The 15,400-nt window shown below is 42.5% G+C and overlaps 1 protein-coding gene across 1 annotated transcript in view; it reads left to right on the top strand.

Moving 5' to 3' along the window:
- hs6st1a (heparan sulfate 6-O-sulfotransferase 1a) overlaps positions 1 to 13,920 on the top strand; it is a 56,956-nt gene extending 43,036 nt beyond the window's left edge. Inside the window, exons 2-4 of the mRNA XM_085143092.1 lie at positions 9,002 to 9,224; positions 10,673 to 10,921; positions 13,083 to 13,920. Coding sequence (XP_084999218.1) covers positions 9,002 to 9,224; positions 10,673 to 10,921; positions 13,083 to 13,394 — 784 coding nt within the window. The 3' untranslated portion in view covers positions 13,395 to 13,920. The remainder of the gene's footprint in view (positions 1 to 9,001; positions 9,225 to 10,672; positions 10,922 to 13,082) is intronic.
- The last annotated feature ends 1,480 nt before the right edge of the window (positions 13,921 to 15,400 follow it).

Consider the following 15,400-nt stretch of genomic DNA (forward strand, 5'->3'; position numbering starts at 1 on the left):
TTCTCCAGGCTCCCTCTCGCTCTCCCTCCGTCTGTCAGACAGCTCTCTGGGCTGTTGCCAGCCAAGTTACATGAGCGAACAGGCGGCCGTACATTCCTGCCGAACATAGCTTTGCACTCAGGGGATTCCCTCCCCTGTCTCTCTTTTCCTCCTGCCCTCTCTTTGTTTTTGTCCATTCCCAAACTGTAACGAACAGCTCCGTAAGCCGTGGGCTACACTTCCATACGAGGCATTCTGCTCCCTGTTTGCTGCTCCTCTTTGTCTTGTAATCACGAAGAGGATGCATTTCTGTGCTGAAATGCAGCGAGCCATGAGTTATTTTGCACTCATGGCAAAAGCCAAGGTTTCACACGCTCTTTTAGTTATGGTCGCACAGCAACTCCCACTTGCATTGCCAACTTGCATTTTTTTTTTTTTTTTGTGAAGAATACCTTGCTTGTAGAGAAGAGCTCGCCTGAATGCTTTGTTAATGACTGCAGGGGCTCTGAAGCATTCTCGGTGTTGGATCCAAATTTACTGCCCCAGTGGAACGACAATTCAAAATTGTTACTGTACATCATAATAAGCCTCCTTTTTGGGGGCGATGCTGGCAAAATGTGCGCCTAATGGCACTGGTTTCATTCTCTTGACAAAATAATGAGTAATAAAGGCTGGTTAATACAACTACAGTAATTGTTGTTTTGCTAATCTTGCAGTCCTACCAAAAACTCTTCAGTCACCACTCAGTTCTTTATATTTTGCTGGGTGACATAAATGAAATGGGAGCTATTAAAACATGTGCAAACGTACAAGGAAGTAGAGCAGGGCGATATGAGCAAAAATATTTATCACGATATACTTTTATAACGATATAACTGACGATATAATTGACACAAGACAAAATAATTTAAAACTCCACAACTTTATTAGTGCAAAAAAAACCCCATCAATGTATTTTTACACAAGCAGCTGTTTTTATGTGCATTAAAGTTATATAAAAATTTAACAGTGCAAATGCAAATTCCTTGCTGACAGTTTAACCAAAAGCCATTTCCAGTGGAAATTGGCCGACATATCCTCAGCATAACCATGTATAATATCCACAAAACTTAAAAAGAGGTTATACACACACAATACGGTAATATTATCTTGAAGCACAGTACGTATCACTCCGCGAGGCTCCTGCCTACGATAGACGTAATGCTCCGACAATCCATCAAGCGGTGCGGGTTCGTAGCTTAGCAAAGTCGTACTAAAACATTTAACAAATTTTCGAGCGCCATGTACCACATAAAGTTGTTTCGAAGTCAGTAAACTCAACCAGAATTCATACATAAGGCACACGGGATCATAAGGGGCACTGTCGACTTTCACAAAAATCAAAGGATTGGTTTTAAGTGTGCCGTATTTTCCAAAAAACACGGTAATAACGACGGCCCGCTAGCATGCTCTACCAAAAATAGTGCTTTGTTGTGTGTCTGAGAGATGAAAGCTAAACCAGTTCCACACCACTGAAGTTGCAGCATTTTTACAAACCAATTCTGGTTCATCCGTTTCATTCAACGATCCGCTGTCGCCCTTCTCATTCTCCGCCATGCTTTTTCTGCCACGTGCGTATGAAAACAAAGGCACTCCGCATGCACGGTTTTACCCATATTCTATCGTGATATTTCATTTTCTTATCGTTGCCCAACATTATACAATGAACGGCCCAGCCCTACAAGGAAGTACAATATACAGTGCATAGTGGCTCAAAATCTTATTCATACTTCCATCAATGACAATTTTGAACCAAAAACTTCACATTTACGACTCCTCCCTCTATAACACCTTTTGCCACAAAATTTTGTTCTAGTATTTGCGTACTTTGGGAAACCCCAACCTATTCTACCAGTTTCCCTTTCTTAATAATGGCTTCTTGACAGCCACTGAGACCATTTCCATTGAAGCTTCAGTGAACAGTAGATGGGTAAACTGAAGGACCAGATTCAGCTTTTAAGTCTTTACTGGATTACTTCCTATTTCTTAAGGGCATAACTTCACTGTTCATCTGCTGTAGATATTTTTCTTCAAACCTGTCACTTATTTTTTGTTCTTCACCTATTTCCTCATAATTTAAAAGAAAAGTCTATATACACCATGTCAAACTATTCATTTTTTACTAATAGTTCTTTAGGAATCACCTAGTTGGTGCACAAAAAATATTTTATGCCTCTGAAATTGTGTTATCTTTGCTTAGATTTGACTAAAGAAATTGAAACAAATCGTGTTTTCGTGTCAGGCTGCTACTGCCTAAAGATACAACTTAAAATTGGTTCTTTGCTGTGATATTGGTTGTGTGGAGACAGAGCACTGGCTCATCCCTTCAGTTAGATACCTTTTTTTATATTTGAATGATTCGTAGGTGAGCGTTTGGCCTAAACTAACTAAAAAACAAAAAAGAATAAAAATAAATAAATGAATAAATGGTCACCTACTAAGACTGGATTGACTGCATTTTCACTCATTTTCAGTGTCTGAAAGAAGAAAGTCCAGAACTCGGAGAGATAAAAAGAAGAGGCAAATCCACACTCTTGATAAGCTGGAGCCAACCAGTGTTCAATATACAGACTGAATAAATGAGCAATTAGATCATTAATAGTGCTAATTAATTTCCTCTTACCTGTTCTGATCAGTTAATCAACGATTTCATTTTGCATCTTAATAGTGGCAGTAATCCTGTCTGTTTGTGAAGCTGAATGATGATGTTAATCGCGTGATAATGTGATTTCTCTAAGGGAGAAAAAAAAAAGTACAAATCTAAGTTGCTGGTTTTGTGTAACTACTACAAAACCTGCTTGTGAATGTCTTCAGTTTACTAGATAAAAACCACCGACTCTCATTTCAACATCAGTTCAAGTAGGGCCCTTTTTTACTTCTACTCTCAATCACAAATAGACCGCTCAGTAATATTGTCTCATTAAACAAAATGACATCAGGTTCTCTATTAAATGGTTTGATTTGCTGTTTTTTGGGGGGGGTTTGGACATTTAGTTGCACAAAGCAATCCCTTAGTGGATGTTACATATGGTTACGGACAACTGATTTTTTCATTGTTTTGCCAAATAATGATTGCAGTTACAGGTCATAATGTGATATAATTATGAATTCTGTTGCTCTGAAGGTTGGCCTTAGCCAAGTTATCCCAGTCACATTTTCTTTGACACATCAGCACATATCCAGTTTCATCCAAAAATCAAAGTCAGGATGTTTTGATATAGAGAAAATGTGGATACGCTAAATGGAAAATATTTAGAAACCATAAATTTCCTCTCTTGCTGTTGAGAGAACAAAGAATTTCTGTTAATGTCCTTAATATTTAACCACAAACACTCTTGGATGTCTGCTTCATATCACCGTGCTCTCTCTGCGTCCCCTCACCCCAGCACTGTCCCCATTGTCTCCTGTTCCTCCCCCGTCTCTCCCACTCTGTTTTCATTCCACTCAGTCTCTCATACGTCTTCTGTGTTTAAAGTCCAAATTACCAAGGCAGGCTGTCTGAGTCCCGAGGCTGTTATTGATCAACTAACAAAGAAAGCGGTACAGGGAGGAAGAGTGAGCCAGGGCAGCCAGAAGAAGAAGACGCCCGGAGAGCTTGTCTGAACCGGAGGGTCTATTTCTGTCTGTCTCGGTGCGTCATTATTGGCTAGAGACACTTGGGACACACGGGATGAGATGACGGATGGAGAGCGGAGAACAGGAAAACAGGAGTAGGGGGGAGGCCAAGAGGTGAGGTTTAGCCTCAAGAGATCACCTTTTAGAGGGACAAACGGGCACTATAAGTCAGCTTTGTGGGGGGGTCGAGTGTGCGCGTTCATCCAAATGATGACGTGAAGGAAGTCCTCAGTGGTAGTCTGCTGAGAGTCAAGTCCCAACATGTTGATCCCTGCTTTCACTCCAACATGGCTGATGTCATCTGAATTTACAGCCATGTTATTCCACACACCAGCTCCTTTGCCAGCATTCAAAGTGCCTGTTATTGAGAGTTAAACCACACGCACACATTCAAAATCTGATTCTTATTTTTCGTTTTTGGTGTAGACATCGTCAAATCTTGATGTTCGTTTGTGGTATTCGGACAAAGAAATCTAAATGTGACAAGAAAAAAGAGCAAAGTCACACTTGCATATATTTTACCAAGTGCTAAAAGGAGAGGATGTTCAAGTCTGATTTCTGGCATCTTTTGTGGTGGTGCTAATTAAAAACCGTTTATGTATCAAATGTAGCTGTGATGTTAAAAATTATGGCTGTAACTGTGATTTTATGCATATGTATGTATATGTATATAGATATATATATATATATATATATATATATATATATATCTTAACCAGGCTCCTATTTGACAGGTTTTTATGTCGGATGCATTTTCTGTCTCCCCTCCCAGGATCAAACTTGAGAGCTTTCGCTTGTTAGCTGAATGTGCAAACCAATACTTATGTATTTATATTATATTGTTTATATTTAAACGTGCTCTGCGTTCCTGATGCATTTCGTTTTAGTCTTCGTTATTGCCACCATGCAGAAGACCGTAAACTTCTAACTGGACCACATGGTGGATTTTGACAGAAAGAAGTGATGGGATTTGATCACCTCTGGCCAATGTCTGATCACAGTATCCCAATTTCAATCAATCCTTCCTACTTTGAACACATTAAGTGAAATAAAGTACATTTTAATTTGCTTGTTTTATCTCAAATGAGGTTCATTTTTACATAAGTTATCCTCAGCGTTTCTTCATCATCTTTAAGAAACAAGATGTGCTGCTGGAATTTCAAATCTTTGCATAATCGACCAGCAATCTGAGGATATTCTGCACATCGTGCAAGTTTTTCGCCTGCTATTTCCAACCTTTTTGTCTGATTTTTGAAGAGAAATTCACCAGCCTGTGGCGTTGGCATTAAAGCATAATGGTCAGTTTGGACTCTCCTTGCGGTGGTTTTGCTTCCAATTCTATTTTTAGAGGTGGAAAAAGTTCATTCTTGAGTGGATCTGGTTCCACCGACCGTCCAGACTATTAATAAATCATGGCTGCGACATCATAGGGTGCTGTTGGCGTCACTGTGTTTACAGGGCCGGATGAGTATGATTTACGCATGTAAACACCCTCAGATTTATATTTAAACAAGTTGTCTTAACCCTTTCATGTTCTTAAGGCATTAAAAAACTGTTTGCATCTCTTGTGTACTGAAGTGAACCTCTGGTATTTCTTAAAAAAGAGATTTTAATTGTAGGACAACCTGCAGACCTCTTCACCATAATTAATGGCAGTCTTGCTTTCTAATATTTTACTAACTAACAGTAAAGTTATAGAGAAAGATTTGGGTGTCGCACTTTCAGGGTGTTACTCCAAAAGGGAAAAAAATAATTTCCTAGATTGGATGGGCTAAAGTAGACGACCCAGAGGGAAGGGAAGATTTAAACAGAAGAAAATAGAGGCTTTTAAAAAAAAAAAGGAGGTAGAAGTTGTAGAAGTGATGATTTGAGGTCCTCAGGAAACAGGGTTATGTTTTTTTCCGGGCTCTGAGGGACCGTAGCCGGGCCAAGTTCTGTGTGTTTCCTCTTGATAACACTCAGCAACCTCACTTGTTGTCACACTTACTTGCACTGTAGAGAGTCTGGACTGCGTTGTTATAGAGGGATGAGTCTAGCACGTTTTGTGTTTATTCAGTTGTCCTCCAAGTTGTCCACCAAAACTTGCAAGGAATCACAAGCATTCAGTGTTTCCTGACGTCGTCGTAGTTTTGGCAAAGTTGGAAATGTGAATAAAATATAAAAATGTGGAAAAATACAGGTGCGCACAAGGGACAAGGAGGAAAAGAGGGGGAAATTTCTCGAAATAGAAAACTACTGGAATCATTGCATGATGGGCTTGCTTTGTTCTTCGTCCTATCTTTGTTTTTGTCAGCCAGTCACCTAGTGAGCTTCATAATGAGCTTATAGCCTCAATTTTGAATTCAGTTTTACTGATCAGGACAAAGTAAAAAGGGAGGAAGTAAAAGAGGTACTAGACAAAGCCCCGCGGTGGCTTCCTCACACCTCTTCCCATCAAGCAGTCGTCTTTTTTTTGTCTTTTTTTTTATCAGTGCTCCACACACCACCAGTCTGACGGGATAAATCTATAAGTGTTCGCCGATTAGTCGACATGTTTCATAAATGTAATTTTGACTGCTTTTGCAGATAACACAAAGGCAAACCGGCGAATCTTATGGAAGGAAAACAATGCAATGCATTTAAATGTAGTCTGCAGGAGGGGACCTTTCAAGCTGCAGTGTCATGACTACGAATCCACAGCCGTGCTCAGCCGGAGTATGACGATCTTTAATCTTGCCGGTGAGAGATTGAGCAGTTCATATTACCTTTGTAGCTGATTTGACAAGTGCGCATAAGCTTCAGCTACGAGCCATGTCACCTGTGGTGGGGGGAAAAAAACAGAATACCTGTTGTAATGTTCCGCTCCCTCAGAGCCAAGGGAAAAAAACATGGAAAAGGGAGTGGCCTTGCTGGTGAGTGAGTAAAAATACGTGAGGCTAGGTGTGTGTGTGTGTGGGTTGAACCATCATTACCTTGGGATCCGAGTACACGGCCAGACATCATTAGGCTTTAAGGCGAGAAAGTCTCCGCAGCACTGGTTTCGCAGTCTGCCTGACCCAGCAGACACGACAGGCCGGCATGCCGTTTAAGATCATTTATTTGGCTTTGCGTGTGTGTTTGTGTGTGGGTTCCTATGCGTGTTGCCTCATGTGTGTGTTTGTGTGCGTGTTATTTATTTATTTTGCCTGGTAATATGCCTGAGCCTTCATTATAGCAGGAGCCATAACTTTGATAAATCACTTGGGCTTGGGGCCCTCACTGCTTTCACAGTATTAGAAAACTAATTGAAATTCTCTTCCGCCCCCTCCTAACTCTCTCCCTCTCTCTGGCTCTAGCTTCCCCTTTTTTCTTTTTCCCTCCCGCTCCGTTTTTCACCCTTTCCCTCGTTCTCCCTTCCCGTCTCCTGTATCGAGGGCCAAACAGTACCGTGTTTTTTCAGTGGAATGGAAGCCAAGAGGGGGAAAATGTCATCACTGATTTAATAGGCATATTCTTACTGCTAGACACACACACACACACACACACACAGTTCACTCTGGGGAGTGTTAGGAATCTTGATAATGTCATCGCAGGAATCTCTATAATGTACTCAGGTGTCCTGCAGGCTCCAGTTTGACTGTGCCTCTCCTCTGTTTTTGATTAGATGGGTGCAGTGGGGTGGGGTGGGGGAGATTTTAGGTTTAGGGTGATGGGATTTAGAGTTTAGATTCTTGTTTCTGTGGCTGTGATTTCCACCCCCCCGCTGTCTCCGAGATTGAAGGTCTGTTTGGTTCGTTGCCTGGGATCTCCCAGCTGCCACTGGATTGAGGGTTTAGTCGTTTCATTGTTCATGATCTCTCCCCCCCCCCCCCGCCGCCGCCGCCGCCGCTACTTGATTTGTTTCATTTGCAGAGATGTCTCTGTGCTGCAGCTACAATCGGGGTGTGGCTGTTTTGTCGTGCAGGGTCTCCCAGATGATTTTTTTTTCTTTAGCTCTCCGGGATCGCCTCATAACTGCTGGATTTAGTTGTTTTTTTTTGTCTTTATAATGATGCTCTATCTCTCAGCTGTGGCTAGATTTTGGGTTTATTTGTTTTGTTGTCCAGGATCTCCCTCCTCCTGCTGCAGCTGCTAGTGCTGCTGGATTTTCAGGGATGTTGCCACTTTTTAATAGCCAGACACTGCTACTGTTTGTGTGACACTTGGGGCTTTGTGTCCACCCAGCAGTCCCGCTTCTCTCGCCAGGCGAGCTTTGTAGTGCGAAGCCCAAGATTTAGCGATGAAAGCAGAGACTCTGTGTGTATATGAGAGGCGGCTTGTGTGTGAAGCAGGCGATTTCGTAGAGTTCTGTCAGCACACAAAATTCCCTCTGCAAACATTCCTCTGATGTGATGCAGGCCCAGGGGAAAAGGGCAGCGTGTGTGCCTCTGCGTGTGTTTTTGACAGTTGACGTGCGTCTGCTGCCCAGGCAAATCCATACCACCACTCTGAGCCACGCTGCAGGCACATAGTCACACATAAGCATACACGCGTGGGTTATATGTGTGCGTTTTGGTTAATGAGGATGTGTTGATTGATTAGACTGCAGTAATTAGCTGGAGTGTGAAGGCCTAGAAAGGTCTCCACTCTGGTGGGAGTGTCCCCTCTAGAGAGATGTTGAACTGTGCTATGCACCATTACATCACACACAAACACGCACAGACAAACACCACAGAAATGGTTCCATCCAAATCCAAGATGCGGGATGAGTCATCTCTCAGAGAGACTTGGTGCAAGCGCGAAGGAAGGGGAAAGGATGTTTGCCGCGCGTGTGCGTCGGAGCCCGAGACAGAAGGATGTTTGCAGCGTGGAGATGTGTGCTGCACACATGAGATGTGCTTGAGCCAGCAGTTTCCTTTCCTGCACAGCATGGCCCCAACACTGACCCGATCCCTCTGCCTTACAAATCAACTCTCTCGCTCACTTCCTCCTCCTCCTGTGCTCATTTGCAGTTTGGCTTCCAGTCTTCCACCCAGATTTCTTTTGTGCAACACAGAGCTGCTTCTAGTAAATGCAAATAATGTGGTACTAAATATGACAAGCTCAGTGTGAAGCCCTGAGTTAGGAGCATGCACAATGAACTGCTTCGGGAAACCATTGCACACAGTGCCACCATATGGTCGGCTAAAGAACTGCGTGTTGATTTAGCGTTCTTGTTGGCATACTTGATGCGTGTAAAGAGGCGAATAAAATTCACTTTGCACCCTTAAAACAACATCACACGAGGCTGATTCTCTTAAATGTCTAACATTAAGGGTTTTTACCTTTTGACTTAAACTGTGCATACACCATTTGAAATGTTCTGTACAACTGAGGTAACCTCTGCTTTTTTTTCTCTCCTCCCTTTTGCTCCATCCTTGTCCCCAAATAGAAAGTTCTACTACATCACTCTGCTGAGGGACCCCGTGTCTCGCTACCTCAGCGAGTGGAGGCACGTGCAGCGGGGCGCCACGTGGAAAACCTCCCTGCACATGTGCGATGGACGAACTCCAACGCCCGAGGAGCTGCCCTCCTGCTACGAGGGGTCCGATTGGTCGGGGTGCACCCTGCAACAGTTCATGGACTGTCCCTATAACTTGGCCAATAATAGACAGGTACAGGGGGGGGAGAGGTCATAAGCATGTGTCTCAAATCACTGGAAAAGTTTCTGTACACCATGTTTTTCCCCCTTTTATTTTACCTCATAACACACAAGAAGATGTACTGGCAAATTCTCATACAGCTAGATTGTTATTTTACTATCATTTATTCCTGATGTTTAAACTGTCTGTAGTCTTGCTTTGTCTCCTTTAAGAAGATGTGTGGCCTGTCCTGGCAGTGGTAGCGACTGGTGATCGGGAACCACAGTTTATAAAAGACTTCCTTTGCTCAGTTTGCTTTCTTATTAAAAGTAGCGAGGAAGCAAAAATCCATACCATAACCATAATGGAATCACGAAGCTTTGTAATGTATAAAACCAGCCTCAAACGTTGTCTAAAGTCAGCACACTGTCTGTCACTTTTTAAAAAATAAGCAATAAAATAAGTTAAACCTGTGCACTGTAAGTAGGCCTTGACCGATATAGGATTTTTAAGGCCAATACTGATATTTGAAAAGAAATTGGACATTCATATTATTACAGATACAGATTTTTTAACAGTTTTCACACAAATGGTCAAAAATGGTCCATCAAACTTACATCACATCACCAGACCTGACTTCTCTCCTATCAGGTTGCTTTATCACCATGAGAATTACTGTACAGATGTTGAAAACACCAGCAAAGATGCACTTTGGCTTGAATTAAAGTTAAAGTAGCAGGAGAACTTGTTTATTTCATTTCTTACATATAAAAAGGGCATGGTACACTTGTAAGATGAAATCCGCATGAGTGAAAATATACTAGATCTTTCTCCCTCTCTCTCTCTCTCTCTCTCTCACACACACACACACACACACACACACACACACACACACACACACACATTTACCAGTACACGGTCAGGAGTGTGCCTTCTGGTCATAAACACCTCAAATTCACACCTCCTTTTCTCATGCTATCTCAGTCTCCCTCAACGTGTTGGCCAGCTTATCTCATCTGAGCCTCGGGGTGTTATTACTCAGGGTCCTATGACTTATAAATGTGACACGCGCGCACAAACACACACACATGCATACTTGAGGCATCCTGATAGACCAGCAGGCTATGGTGCATGCAGTGAATCCAAATTTATGTCCAGTCTGTTTGTTTACTGTACTTTAACAGCCCCCCGTATACCCTTGGTAATGAAGTGATCTCTCACTTTGGAGCAAAAATTTCTTGGCTCTAATCTGCTCCTGCTACTGGAATTTCAGAGGGAAATTTGTTACTGATACCGACATTTTAAAGATAACACATGATGTGCCAGCAAAATCAAAGATTTCAGGATCAAGGCTGGACGATGAACAGTGAAAATCCAAGTAATATTAGTACCACCTACATAAATTCTGTTGCACATGCAGTGAGTGACAGACACTCCATGGGACGCACAGCCACCTTCACGTCCTTTTCTCCCGTCTTTAGGTTCGTATGTTGGCGGACCTGAGTCTCGTAGGCTGCTACAACATGTCCACAGTTCCAGAGAAGAAGAGGGCCCAGCTTCTCCTGGAGTCTGCCAAGAAGAACTTACGAGACATGGCCTTCTTTGGCTTGACAGAGTACCAGAGGAAAACCCAGTTCCTCTTTGAACGAACCTTCAGGTTGCGCTTCATCAGGCCTTTCATGCAGTACAACAGCACACGGGCTGCAGGGGTGGACCTGGACAACACTACGGTAAGTGCAACATTGTATTTAACTCTATAATGCCAGATGTATCATCTTTGATATATGAATTCTCTTTTCCCCCGAAAAACCTAAATAAATTGCACAAAAGTAACAAAAGTAGTAGATGTAACAAAAATTCAAGAAACTGAAACAAAAGTTAAATAAAAATTAAAAATATATACACATATTTTATACATTTCTTTCTTTCTTATTTGTCAAAATGTTCAAAAATAAGAATTTTCTGGCAATTATTTTAAAGCAGCTTATACTAGCTTATACTATAATCACGCTGCTTCTATTTTAAGATGATTTATTTCTCATTGCATTCAAATTTGTATTACTTGGCAGATACTTTTTTTTTAATAGAAACTGGAAGAAAAAGGAAGAAGTACAATAAGCTGAAACAAAAAATGAAGAAAGGGGGGAAATGGCAAAAAGAGAGACAGAGAGAAAAGTCTGCAGTCTGATATTGCTGTGAAATGAGTTGGAATGACTGTCGCTGTTGAGAAAACAGCAGCTTTAAACATGTTCTTCACACTTGTGTGGGAGTTTTTAAGCTCAGTTCTCATCTTAAAAAAAAAAAGAAAGAAAAGAGAAATCCTCCAGTATACAGCAGACTGGTGATTTATACATCAAAACCAGTTGGAGCAGAGAATATAAAATATGCTTCTGACAGATGCTGTGGAAAGGTTGACCCACTGGTTATTATCACGAAAATGAGGAAATATCATATTGTGACAGGTTGGAGTCCGACAGATGTGGCGTTTTGTGTCGCATTTTGTTTAAAAGTAGGTTATAAAATTGGTTTAAATCTTGGCGAAGCCGCTCTGCTAAACTGAATTATTTAAATACGTTTTTTTTAAAGGAATTCAAATAATTATATCAGCAGGTTTGGCGGAGACTGTTTACTTTAGACTCTCCTCTAAAGCTGCTGAAAGCCCACTTTTACCCTCATCCCTTCAAGATCTCAGTGAGTCATTTTTGTTTGAAACTGGTTTCTAAATAATTCGACGCCTGTTCTCAGATAGCCGTGCGCCTTCTCCCTGGCTTTCTTTTTGCTGGTGTCCCCCCCACGCCGCTGATCAAACGCCTCAGATTTTCTAACATCGACGCATCACGTCGCTTCCCCCTGTTATCCCACACATGGCTCGCAAATGATATCCAGCACTCCATCACAGATTTCAAAGGGATTCTCTTAATTAAACACACACACACCCCACCTCCATGTTCAATCTGCACACAGCAGATTACAAAGCCAGCTGCATGGCACAACCAAACAACATGTTTCTGTTGTCTCCACGCTGGTGATGCATTCTCTTTCAGTTCCCTCTCTCTGCAGACGCTAAAAAGCATGTGATCAAATGTCACCATGGGATATTTTCGCAATTCCAACTTTGAAACTTTCCCAGGATCGCATGGAGGAAACTGAGACTATATTTAGTTTCTGGGGTTGTGCCTTGAGTGTTTTGGGAACTTTCTGGGCCTGAGTTTGTAATATTGAGCAGTATTGATGGGTCATTAATCACAGACATATCCCTGTGTCCCCAGAGTCAGTGTTTGGGTTAGGAGTGGACACAAGTTGATGAAGAAATTAAGGCTTCGACATCAATCCCAGAGCAATCCAATACCATGGCTAAAGTGATAATACCTTCAGCTCCATGCATTTCCAAGCATATTGGCCTTACTTGTGATCCATCTCACTTCCCCTGTAAGTTTAGTTGACCAAAAAAGGGAGGTGAGCCGCGTGTCAAGTATGATCACTGTGTTCTGACCTTCATCTCTCCACAGAGAGTTTTCTTTTTACTCCCGCCTACATCAACACTCCAGATAAGGGAACACTTTGTGTTTTTTGCATTGTCAGCAAGCAGCCGGGCCGTCCTTGACGCAGAGCACGAGGTAGAGCATGACGCAGTCAGGTCACCGTGCTCCAAAAAGGTCTGCCATGACTGACCCTTTCTGGTTCCTCAAACTAGAGTGAGAGGTCAACTTTAAAAATCTTATGGAAACAATACCGATTAGAAATCAGTGCAATCTAAGGAGGATCCTGGAGCTATTGAAACTTTTAGAAAAGCTAATAAAAGCCATCCCTGTTCACTCCCCCCCCCCCCCCCCCCCCCCCCCCCAAAATCTCATCCACCCAGCTAAATTTCTCCTGCTCTCTTCTTAATAGGTCCAGCGTATAGAGGAGCTCAACGAGCTGGACATGGAGCTGTACGACTACGCCAGGGACCTGTTCCAGCAGCGCTACCAGTATACCAGACAGCAGGAGAGGCGGCAGCAGCGCATCAAGAACCACATGCAACAGAGCCACCAGGGCCTGGGCATCAGCCTATGGCCCTCCCGCAGCCAGCAGAGCTTGGTGTCGACACTGGAGGACGGAGACGGAGAGCGGGAGGAGGGCGAGGAGGGAGGTAGAACGGAGGAGGCGGGAAGCAGGCTCCCCACTGAGGACTACATGAACCAGATCATCAACCGCTGGTAGCAGAAGAATGAGAACAAACAACAGACATGCATATGTAATGTGAAATGCAAACACATACACATACACACACACTTACACTCACACACACACTTACACTCACAGAAAGTGGCGCCTGCTTCAAAGACCCGACTGACTGAAAAAAAATACAAAAAAAAAAGAAAACAGACTTTACCAGAGTTGGGCTGCGGGAATCAGAATCCGAGTGGGTTGCTATGGAAACCTGAGCTTGGTCGATTGCATCAGCTCACATTATTGAGGTTTGCCCAGTTGTTATTAGCGCCTGCTTGACCTTTTCTCCCCTGTGCATTTCTTTGTCTCTCCCATCATCATTACTGACTGAGCAGAGGAGAGATATTTTTAAAAGTCGCTGACAGCTGAGTAACCCAACCAGCTCTCCCGCCTCCGCTCCTCCTTCTGTATTCCTCTCCGTCTCTATGGCCTGATATGGAGCATGAGAAAATGAATTTAAGTCTGTGAATTCCTGCTAATCCTTGCAAAAAGAGAAAGAAAGAAAGAAAGAAAGAAAGGGGGAGAAAGGAGAAAAAAAAGGACCAGTCTACTTCCTGGATTCTCCAATTTCAAAGGAACTGGGAGAGCTATGAAAATGCGCTGATTGCTGGGCCGAACAAAGAAAAAGGTGCGTCAGAGACTGCCCCAGAAAGATGGAAAGAGAAGTTGGACTCAGTTGTGTAATAAAAGCTTTCCGCTTTACAAATAAAAATAAAAAATAAAAAAAATCTGTCATCTCACCCATGAACATGCTTTGGCCATGAAATAGTGACATTCTCATTTTAGGATGAATTTATTTGTATTTTTCCTTCTGTGTTGATGCTTTTTTTTAAAAAAAAAAAAAAGCACAATTGTAATAACACTGAGACCAACATTGCTGCCTAAAGAAAAGTAATTCCTTTATGTCTTTATTTTTATTTGTTTTATAAGTCAAAGCAAATGGATTAGATTGATGTACTATGGACCATAGCCATTACTGAAGCCTTGCTTCTTAGGGGTGGGAATTTTTGTTTTTGTTTTTTGTTTTTCTAGTCAAGGTTTCCACAGCCGTTGTCGCTTGATAAGTTCATTATTTCTCTTTTTTTTGGTCTCCATCCTGCAGAGAATTACAGCCAATTACAGCGCAGAATCTCACATAGGTGCGAGGAAATCAAAGGGAGGGGAGAGGAGCGAGTGTGCTGCAGGTTGTTGCCAGGAACTGTGCAAGCGCTTTGGAAGCCTTAACTCAGACAAATGCTTGAGATAGGAGCCATGGAACTTCTGGTCACCATGGCAATGTGAGCTCTTAATGCAGTGGGTGGCATTTTCAGTTTCACCATTTATTCCCATTTCTTTCTTTCTACCTTCTGACTGCGTTGTAAAAGTAGCAGTCTCAAAGAAGCTTCTGCCCTACCTGCAGAAAGGGCGCCCACGGCGCCGGTGACCTGCGGTTCGTTAGTGGGAGCTGTCTTTTTACCCTGAAGAACGGACAGGGTGAGGTAGCAGTGCCTCTATGTACTGGGAATCATAGTCACCATAATTATTGCTGATACTATGTCTGCATTACACTACAGTAATTTCTCTGACTACTTGTGAGTCTGTGTGGATGAGTGCAATTCTGCAAGAGTGCGTGTGTTTGTGTAAATAGTATGTACAGTATGCCTTTGATTGGCGTATGTGTATGCCTTTGTAAATAGTGTGCCTGACTGACTGACAGAGGATGTGCGATGAGTTTAGCGAGTGAGTGGCTTCATGACCAATTATAATGCCTTTTTTGTTTTTGTGGAGGGCAGCATGTCAGAGCAGTGCGACCCTCACAGTGATGCAAGCCAATAATACTCCCCTCCCCTCTCCTCCTCCCCCGCGACCTGTCCTTAACCCTTGTTTTTTTTGTCTCTTTCCCATGAGGCTACGTATAAAGACTATCAGTACGACCACTTAAAATCCTAATTTGCATTTTTGTCAATCAGTCATAAGTAAGCTTAGTGGGATTTTTCTCCTTTGGTGACCTTAGTTCC

This window comes from Neolamprologus multifasciatus, chromosome 19, assembly GCF_963576455.1.
Source record: "Neolamprologus multifasciatus chromosome 19, fNeoMul1.2, whole genome shotgun sequence".
NCBI lineage: Eukaryota > Metazoa > Chordata > Actinopteri > Cichliformes > Cichlidae > Neolamprologus > Neolamprologus multifasciatus.